General features: G+C 37.0%; 1 protein-coding gene across 1 annotated transcript in view; it reads right to left on the bottom strand.

Moving 5' to 3' along the window:
- Positions 1 to 443: 443 nt before the first annotated feature.
- The window catches only part of LOC107659104 (zinc finger homeobox protein 3-like), a 22,325-nt gene continuing 11,865 nt past the window's right edge, over positions 444 to 10,903 (bottom strand). Inside the window, exons 5-7 of the mRNA XM_016447932.1 lie at positions 9,003 to 9,077; positions 2,123 to 2,221; positions 444 to 476 (exon numbers count right to left, since the gene is read on the bottom strand). Of these exons, the coding sequence (XP_016303418.1) occupies positions 444 to 476; positions 2,123 to 2,221; positions 9,003 to 9,077 (207 nt within the window). The remainder of the gene's footprint in view (positions 477 to 2,122; positions 2,222 to 9,002; positions 9,078 to 10,903) is intronic.

Genomic DNA, 10,903 nt, shown 5'->3' with positions numbered 1-10,903 from the left:
ATGTGGTCATACATATCAGTGCCAGCAGCCAGTAAACCATTCATGTTTTCCATTTAAGACAATGACTGTGATCATACAGCCTTCTGTACACTTGTGTCTTTTGTAGTCACTCCGGCTTAACTTGTCAAACATTTGTATCCTTGATGTTTCACAAATGATGGAAGCAGAGCTTGGAGGGTTTTGCTAAACCCTCAAACTGATTAGGAGAGAACATGCAATGCATGAGACATCACATAGCACCACTGCCACAGTGTACCATACTATGTTAGCTGCTCAGCGTTTGGAGATCCCTTGCAGTGCTTACCCCTTCATCTGTCTCATGAACTTGAGCTTTGAGACCAATTAGTCTTGAATGCCCTTATTCAAGATTTTAATGGACATTGAACTGGGAGATTAGCTAATGATGCTTCCATTCTCCAAAAAAGCTTGTTCTCCGTAGGGTCTCAGTCGGGGATGCTGAAGCCCATCTCAGCATCCTGAACCACAGGGCTCACATATAAACACACGTTCACTCTCAAACCTACAGACAGTTTAGCGCAGGGGTGTCCAAACCTGTTCCTGTATGGCCACTATCCTGCAGAGTTTAGGTCCAATCCTAATTAAAAACATCTGAACCAGCTAATCAAAGTCTACAGACTCTTCAAGTGTGAAGTTAAAAACTTCAAGTGTGTTGGAGCTGGTTTGAGCTAAACTCGTTTAAGTGGTTTAGTGTCTTCAATTCACCTATGCTGAATGTCTTCCCTGTTGAAAAAAACAGCAGGTATGCTGGTTAGGTATGTTTTGAAGCATAGCAGCTGGTTTGAGCTGGTTTAAACTTGTCCTTAGTTGGTCATGAGCTGGTTTAAGCTGGTTATGAGCTGGTTATGTGCTGGTTCTAAGCAACTAGCTCCTGCTCAGGACCAGCTCATAACCAGCTTATAACCAGCTCAGGACCAGCTTAAACCAGCTCATAACCAAATAAGGACCAGATTAAACCAGCTCAAACCAGTTGCCATGCTTCAAAACAGCATATGCAGTTTCTTTTCAACAGGGGTTGAATTGTAAGAAGCAAGGAAACCCACGCAAACACTGAGAGAACAGAAAAGGCCTCCTGACTCAGAACTCGAACCAATTTAAAGCACCAGTGCAACCATTGAGCCACCATTTCGCCCTGAGATACTTTTCATGTAAATAATAATCAAGTACAATACTCTCATGACATTTTCTCAATTTTCATTCAAATTTTTGTACTGACTGCCTACCTAAAGCTCTATTCATCCCTGTTTTTCACATTGGTACTCAAAGAAAATGCTCACAGCTTTTGATGACATTGGCCTATTTTTGTGAGACTCTTGAAAGGTCTTTAGATTCGTTGCGTTATTTGGAGTACAATCACAACACGCACTCTCAGAAAAAAAATGGTACAAGAGTTGTCACTGAGGAAGTACCTTTTCAAAAGGTACACCTTTGTACCTTATTTACCCCTAATGGGCTCATACTGGTACCTTAAAGATACATATTAGTATCAAAAGTGCACATATTAGTACTTTTTGAAAGGGTACCACCCCAGTGACTGCTTTTGTACCAATTTTTCTGCCATATTGCCGGTCCACAATTTTGAATTTTATCTGTTTTAAGTCCTCCTTTAGGTTTCACCTTTACCAAGTTTGGCTGAGATTATTTCCAGATCATGCTGGCCAAAAGTTATCCAAATCTTGATATACCAAACCATTCTTGTGTAAGTCTAACGTTGGCTAAATCTCTGAAACTCAGTGTACAAATGTTCAGGAACATTGTGCTTCGAAGTTAGAATTGGGAAGCTAATTAAATCTGGGGCCCTGAATCAGTGAGGTGAACTCTACACCAACAGGTCACAAACCTTAAAGAGGAAGCACCTTCGCTTAATATCAGTGTTACACCCAGGCGCTAACTCAATTTCACACTCCTAACTCAGGCCCCGAGCTTGGCCAACATTGCATTTGAGTATGCGTACCATCTGGTCTGGAGTTTGAGAGGAAGCGGCTTGGGTTTTCACACTGATCCAGTTAGGGCATTTTTTAATTCATTAAGAATGTGCTGTTGTGTGTTAACTAGCTCAGCATGGCCAGATCTCAAGCCACTTGTTGACCAGGATATCTCATACCTTACACTCCTTGAACTCCTCGAGTCCAGACAGTAGGGGGTATGGAAGAGCAAAGAGGAACTGCAGAGGTACCTCTTCAACTTCCTGTTTCTTAGAACTCTACACTTAGGGGCAGAGATGCATAGTATAGGGTTCCTCTGCTAAACAAGCTCTAAAACAATAGAGAGCCGGTCCCACAGGCGAGAAATATTGGAAACAGGAGGTCTAATCCACTGCTGTGGAAATGTGAGCCGTGAGATGGTGAAAAACATGTTTTCAGACACTCATTTAAATCCATGCCCACTGATCTCACTGTGTGCCTTATCATTCAACACTTTGTCGAGTATCATATTCTTATGCTAAGTACAAATTGCATCTCTTCAATCAGTTAAGTAACACAGAGGACAGTGGGGGTTAACTGTAGCTTGAAAGTGTGGTTGTTTGAAATATGAGTCCTTTGAAACCATGTCATTAGGTTTGGACTCTGTTTAAATCCTCTTTAAATGATTCTTTAAAATTCAGACAATTTGCAGCACTCAAGGACATTCTATCTCCCCTGCAACCCTTCTAACAAAACCGAGTGCTTCAAACGGCTCAAAAATATTGCACAACTGCGGCCTACAGGCAGATACAATAGTACAGTCCTTTATCAAGGAAGACGTCAAAAGTGGAGCCAATGCCTTCGGTTAGCTGCGAGAGAGGCCCATCATCAACCCCTCCTGCCATATTAAAGCAGTTTTGTAAAAAGCATCTCATTTCATAGGGAGTTTTCCTGCATTAGAATTAGAAACCAATATGGTGTGAGTGTGTCACATTACTGAGCAGAGACCCACTGGCTGCTCTTCATAATGAGGGAAAATTGGTTTCAACACAGGACAAGAGATGAGCTTCTGCAAAGTGTTCTGCACCGATGCACACTCTATGTGGACACTTTGAATAAAAGTAGTTAATTAAGTAAAAGAATAGTTCACCCAAATATGAAAATGCTGTCAATATTTACTATTATATTTTTGAAGAATGGTTACCCAGCTCTTGCCTTATAACAATAGTTCACTATGGGGAAAAAATAAATAAATAAAATAAAATTACTTAAAAACAGTCTCATACTTTTAATACTCTTATGGTGGTTTTATGATGCTTTTTATTCTTTTGATGTTTGACAGTCTCCTGATCTTTAGAATCTATGCCACACCACTCAGTTCAGTGCTAATATAACTTTTAAATTAAACATTCATAAAAAAACAGATTGTTGCAAATCAGTCCAGTGCAAGTTATTGACGTGTTTACCAGATACGGAGAAAATGAATTTTAGTTTGTTTTGAACAATGGCATCAAGGTAGCAGTAGCTTTACTATAAGCTGACACTAGCAACAACAAAGTCATGGGTTTGATTCCTAGAGAGCAGGTAGATGCAACACTGGTATTAACTTACTATAAAATGCAATCATTTAGTACTGGGGTGTATTTTAGGTATTTTGTAACATCATTCCAAAATAACACATTTTCATTAATGCACCACACAGATCTAAGTATGAAGTAATTTTAAAGGAAAGTGTATATTTAGGTGATTTAGGGCCCTATCACACACCCCGCGCAATGCGGCGCCAGGCGTGACGCAAGTGTTTTTTGCTAGTTTCAGCCTGATGCAGTTGTCGGTTCCCCATAGCGACCCCTAGAGGACGCAGTTCGAAGTTCCCATGAAAGGGAACCTGGTCTAAAGTCAATGGCACAGTATTTATTTATTTTTGTTATTTAAAGAGCGCGTTAGTATAGGCCGGTCCACAGCACGCGTACACTCTGCTTATTACACACACAGGGACGCACAGCAGCACACAGACATGCCAAATATTAAAAATTAAAGGATTGCAATGTAAAAGATTATTATTGTGTAGGCTACATAAATATAAAAATGCCTACATGTCATAATGGATAGTCATTGCATGTATCGTAGATAGATCGTTAAAATAGGGCACTTAAAGTTTATTAAAATATTTATTTTATCATATCAACTTTTCTTGCTTTTATTATATTGTGTATACTTTTACTATGCTTCATAATCTAAAGATGTGTCTATTATCTTTTTTATTAACAGTATACTCAGTATATAATATAAAAAATAATATTATAGGTTTCCATTTGCTATTAAATTTATCATATGGCACCTTTACAGTCTAAGTGTCAGGAACCTAACGTATGTCTGTGTGAACACATCCAACTTGTTTGTAATAAATTTAATTGACATGGATAATTGAGACAAAATTTCTAAGTTTAGAAACCTTTCCTGAATAAATTACCAAAGTGATGCACTGCAACTTGCTTTGAATAAAAAGCCCCTGCCAATTGAAGAAATGTAAATGTAGATTGTTTGTGACTGATTGCAACAAGATGTGTGAGTGTTTCTTCCAACATCCTGTCAAATATCGTCTGAAAAACCTTAGTTGAAAACTGTACAGAGAGCAGGAGTTCATTAATGGACCTGAACACCAGCATTGTGAAACATCCCTGCTGCTAGGAATCAGTTCTTTTCTCTTTCTCTTCCAAATACTGCAAATCAAATAATCAAGAGAAACAAAGTGAGACACATGCACACAAAATACAGGCATATTGTAATCACCAGCAAATAAATACATGATAACACGCACAAAGGGCATATGCAAGGGAGCACTCATCCGATCCTGTTCTGTACAAGGCTTTGAATTAGCCTGGAACGTTGCATTTGATCCTTTGCACGAGTCAAATCTAATCTCCGAGCTGTGCTTTTAACAGCAAACTTCATTTGGAATTATATTTGACTGTAAGTCTTAATCAAGTTCAATTTGTCATAAACAGCCACTTCTAATTAGCTACGTGTCCACATATCTTGTTTAATATATTCTAATTAATCTTGCTCATGAATGCTCCCTACGAGGAATTTCAATGTGACTGCTCTTGCAGAGAATACCATACCAACAAGACAATGAACTGTCAAGTCATGTGCATGTTGCATTAGATTAATTGCAGTTAGGATTAATTACGTTTTCAAAATCAAGCTCACGCCAATGATCAGATGAACTATGAGACGTAGTTGCTTATTACTGGCTCCATTTGAGTTTTAATGCCAAAAATGTGAATTATAATTAAAAGTAATAAACAAACGTGACATAGGGTTGTGTTCTCTCTCTTTCGCTCACTTCAATCATGCCAAAAATGTGTCACACAATAAACGTTTATGCTCATACTTTTTAATGTATCACAATGAGCAAGAAACATACTTGATGAAATATTTTCAAAGGAGTATATTCAATTACCATCTACAATCAACTTAACTAGGACAACAAGGTTTTTGTGACAAAAGTTTCTCTTTAAAAGTCTGAAGTTCCATGTGGTTTATGTATGTTAGTCTCCATGTAATTTGGTACAGTTTGGAAATCTTCATCATATAATTACAGTAACAAAAAGCTAACAAGACTACAGTATAGAAAAGACATCAAGAACAACATTTTTGGTTTAACTTGCTCTTTTTGTACATTGCAAGGCTGTAAGTTCTACCCTCGGATGGGCTACCTGGAGCCACAGAGCCGTGCTTGTGAGGCTCGGAGGAGGAGGAATAATTTGAGGAGAACGAAGGAGAGAGAGAGAGAAAAAAAAGGAAACACAAAAAGCATCAAAAATGCTGTGGCATCAGTAGCCACTAAAGGAACAGGAAGCTCCAGCAGCAGTTCATCATTGAAACTGGAGCAAATGTTTGTTTTTTCGTTTGGTTGCTTGTTAGTTTGGTTATTAATTTTGGTTGATTCGCTTTTTTGTGTTTTTCTGCTTCCTTAGGAATGACACCCAGGAATATCCCCTCCCCTTGAACAGTAAAGTCACCCTTTATGGTTGGATGGATCCAGTCGACTCCACGCCAGAGTGGAACCACGTGTCAGTCACTGAAGCGGGCAGGAGGAAATGAAACAGGTAGCAACACCGTGAACTGGGAGACAACGTATGCTAGTGTTTGAGTCCATCCCGTTCAGAAGTGCAGAAAATGTCCAAGTAGATGCAGAACCAGAGAGAGAGAAAAAGGAGATAAATTCCTCTCTGTGTCACATATGTCCACTGGTTGCAGAGTCCACTCCCGTCGGCATATAGTGTTAGTTAAATAATGACTTGATATCGGGGCGCGTCGGCCCTGCCTTTGGCTCCCATGCCCAGTTTTGGTGTGTCAACAACAGCCTTCTCAGACATCTCAATGACATCTCTCAAGTTTCCCAGAGTTCGTTTCTCTTTATTTCCTTTGTCATTTCAAAGAAAAGTGTTGATGTCTTCTTTAAATATATCTATATCTGTATACATGTTCATTTTCACAGTGGGCAAAAGGATGACCTCTACAGCAAAACCTGTCGTTTTCGTTCTCTCTTTGCAAAATGTCCACACAAAAAAAATAAAAAATAAAATCAAGTATCCCAATGAGAGCTGATGTATCTCAGCCACGTGTTGGATTAACCACAATAAATATACACTCATCAGGGGCACCAACTAAAGTTTTTCGTGTTTTCAACTGCATTAAGCTTTGGCCACATTCATATAATTAATGAAAATAATAACTGCTCAGTGCTTCGGTATCCTCTTTCACCACGTTACGCAATTATTGTGTTGAACATCAGACTTTTCAAACCCTTTACTGAAGATTCAGCTTTGCAGTTCAGTATGCTTTGGTGCGAAATGAAAGTAAAAAATAGAATACAAAGTATAAAAACTCAGACTGATGCTGGCTCTTATGAAACACACACACACACACACGCTCACGCTCGCACATACAAAGTCCATGCTGGCTGAAACAGTGAGGAATTCTTCCCCACACGAGAGCCTATAAAAAACGAGAACACTTTGGAAGCAAGAGATACAATGGTGTCAAGACAAACAAATATAGGAACATTGTAACACCATAAAGTGGCCAGAGAATGATAGAAAACAAATAGATGAGATTTCAATTTAAAGCTGGCATTGTAACATTCATTTATAAATGGACAACAACAAAATCTAAATAAAATAAAATATACAGTTATATGAAAACAACCATAAAGATGTTATCTGAGACCAAAAACAATGCAAAGCATTCAAAAATAAACTATACAATATCAGACTTCTCAAAAATAATTATGAACAATATTATAGATAACATGGATTGAGAGGAGTGGATCCGCTTGCAGATCAAAGGAACCCAATTTCAATAGCATGCACACCAAATCAAATTGTTCTGCAAGACATAATGCTTGTTTCCACACCCGGACAAGTGTGGAAATATGTTACTAAAGCCAAATACGTTTGCGCCCCCCTAAAGCATCTTTTACACATTTAAAAAAATGACTTGATTTGGAAAAAATCAATTGGATGGGGGCCATTTTGGTAAAACGCAACCGTTTCCATTGCAATGACTTGGAGTGAGGGACCTCTTTGGACACTTCTACCTTGTCACCATGCAAAACAAGGGACACCTAATACAAATCCTGCTTTCCCCAGTCTTATAATGCTTTGGGATGAAAATGCCCCTTACAGAACCGCAACAGACATTTCCTGCATGAAAATGGCTTTACACCCTGCAGACAACCAATTCCCTACTTGCTTTTTCAGGAGGAGAGGCCGACTTTGCCAAACAACCTTTCGTTCTGAGACTAGTTATAAATCAAGAAGCATGATGACACCAGATCAGGTTAAGATAAGCTAACCAGACAGCTTGCAGTATGTACATTTTTGGTAATCACTATGACTTGATGATCTAGTTCAAGTGAGTAAAGTCATTTAATGGCTGCAGGGATTCTGTTCACTCTCGACACGTCATAATTGAAGTGAGGTGAAATTCAGCAATCCATGATGGCAGAGTTACACAACAGCTTACAGTCACCTTAGAAATGGGATAAAATAGAATTATACTCAATTTGAATAAAAAGAAGCAGTCCTTGTTTAAGAAATGAAAACTCAGGTGTAGTATTTGGAATGCACTGTTATTTTTACAAACATTATAGAACATTGGTGTGTTCAAAAATGAAAAAAATAAGCTAAAATGTCCTTTGGAACATATATTCACAGTCTTCAAAGTTCCGTTTTTGCAACAAGAAGGGAAAAAAAGATGTTGCAGGGGCAAGGAAATGGTTTATTGTTTGTTTCATTTTCTTTCTTTTTTTTTTCCTTAAAGCTTAGCCAAAAAGCAAAAGGAGCATGCATCTAGGTATTCTTCCTTTCCAAATTTACATTAGCAGCAAAACATATGTCCTCAAAGACCATACCTTATATATATATATATATATATATATATTTTTTTTTTACAGAAAGAAAACAAAAGAAAAAATGGATTTCATGTGTGACAGAAACTTCAACCAAACCTCTATTTTACAAACTGCAATGGCTCTGTAACGGTGCTACTCCACAATGCAAGGACAAGGGCCCTTTTTGATTTTTGGTTTTCTTAGTATTTGACGTAAAAAAGCCACCTGTCTACTTGCAAAGAGGCAAAAACGGCAACTCTGATGCGTACTTCTTTTATTTTAAAACTTTGTTTTCTTTCCTTAAAAACAGCAACAAATTCTCAAGTATAAAGAAGCCTCTTTTCTCATCTTTATGCACCAATGGTGAAAGTGTTACATCTTTGGATTTTCTTTTTGTTTTAAAGCATGAGAATTACTATTATTATTATTCTTTTTTCATTTTCATATATGACAACACAAAATTTGAAATGAACATAAAACCTATAGCAGACTGAAGCCACACTACATGGAAACAAGTATCTGCTTTGTAGTGCTAAAGGAGAGGCAGTTATCTCCAAATCTACAAAGGCGGGGGGGAAGGAAAGAAAGGAGGAATAGATAGATAGAAAGAGAGAAATTCAGACAGTGGTAAGTGCACTAAGGTAACACAAATATAACTGAACAATTTTCAAACACACCCCAGATTTCTCTTCGATTTTGGTCAATGCTGCACCAACCAAAGGTGAGAAACCCCTTGTGACAAAGAGATTTAGCTGGGAGAACAAAAACCAGAAGCTGAGAATTGGACAGAAATAGAGTAGAGATCGTTTTTCTGCTCCTTAACCTAGTCTATTGGAATGACCAAGACAACATCAAATGAAGCGCCTTAAAGTTGGACAATACAAAAGCTAAATGTACACAAAGATTTTTCAATCTACCATACTGTTTAAATTCATTTCCAATGCAACAATCTACTGAACACCAAAAATTTATATATCTATCATAAATACAGAAAGTTTTTTTCCTAAAAAAAATCTTTTTCCCCCACCAAGTCTGCAATGCTCTTTGTGTCTGGGTAAAATGGGATTAGTAACTCTCCCAATAAAACAAAAACAAAAACAAAACAAAGCAAACAAATAAAAAATAAAATGATAATAATTAAGAAGGTTTAAAACCAGCAATTCAGCTACTCATTGAATGCCCAGAATATTTAGTTGAGTTAGTATCATTTCTGAATACTTTCTGCCAATAAATGTCATACAAAAACAGAAATGTCTATCATTTGTTTGGAACAAAATTAATTAAATAATGACTTTTTGTAATACAAGAAAAGGTTGTGAGCTGTTGACCTGAGAATAAAATAGACATTACATTATTTTTCTTTTCTTTAGCAAGCCATTGGTATCTGAATGCTTAGATAGCAAGAAAACTGTAAGACTAGTCTCCCATACAGTACATACTGGCTTTATGTGACTGTGCTATTAAGCGGAAATACTTTTGCAAACAAGGGATAGCTTGTTGACTCGTTCTTTGTAAAGAGAATTGTGGGGCCATTCAAACAACTGCAGTCCACTGCAATACAGCATTCCACTAGCAATAACCGACTTAACTGCTGTGATATATATATTAGGAGTTCTAATAAAATAAAACCAGCATGTTGATATGGGAAAACAATCCACTAACATTTAAATTTTTGGTTACAAGCTTTGGAATTGCAGTTAGCCTTCACAGATCTTTTTCTGAAATTGGTTTGTATACTTTAAACATATTTTAAACATTGCTGCTTTTTTGTTTTTTTTTCTTTTGTCTTCTGTTTTTTTTTCTTTTCTTTTTTCTTTTTTTAAATATTGTTCATCACTGAAAGCTTTTACAATCTGATGGAGTCCGATCCTATACTAGCGAGATTACTCATTTCCAATGCAACAATCTACTGAACACCAAAAATTTATATATCTATCATAAATACAGAAAGTTTTTTTCCTAAAAAAAATCTTTTTCCCCCACCAAGTCTGCAATGCTCTTTGTGTCTGGGTAAAATGGGATTAGTAACTCTCCCAATAAAACAAAAACAAAAACAAAACAAAGCAAACAAATAAAAAATAAAATGATAATAATTAAGAAGGTTTAAAACCAGCAATTCAGCTACTCATTGAATGCCCAGAATATTTAGTTGAGTTAGTATCATTTCTGAATACTTTCTGCCAATAAATGTCATACAAAAACAGAAATGTCTATCATTTGTTTGGAACAAAATTAATTAAATAATGACTTTTTGTAATACAAGAAAAGGTTGTGAGCTGTTGACCTGAGAATAAAATAGACATTACATTATTTTTCTTTTCTTTAGCAAGCCATTGGTATCTGAATGCTTAGATAGCAAGAAAACTGTAAGACTATTCTCCCATACAGTACATACTGGCTTTATGTGACTGTGCTATTAAGCAGAAATACTTATGCAAACAAGGGACAGCTTGTTGACTCATTCTTTGTAGAGAGAATTGTGGGACCATTCAAATAACTTTGAGGCAGTCCACTGCAATACAGCATTCCAATAGCAATAACCGACTGTTAACTGCTGTGATCTTTATTCATTTATATA

Source organism: Sinocyclocheilus anshuiensis, unplaced genomic scaffold, assembly GCF_001515605.1.
Source record: "Sinocyclocheilus anshuiensis isolate Anshui unplaced genomic scaffold, SAMN03320099.WGS_v1.1 scaffold87, whole genome shotgun sequence".
In the NCBI taxonomy this organism is placed as follows: domain Eukaryota; kingdom Metazoa; phylum Chordata; class Actinopteri; order Cypriniformes; family Cyprinidae; genus Sinocyclocheilus; species Sinocyclocheilus anshuiensis.
Note: the sequence above shows the minus strand (reverse complement) of the source record. Positions and strands in the feature narration are given on the sequence as shown.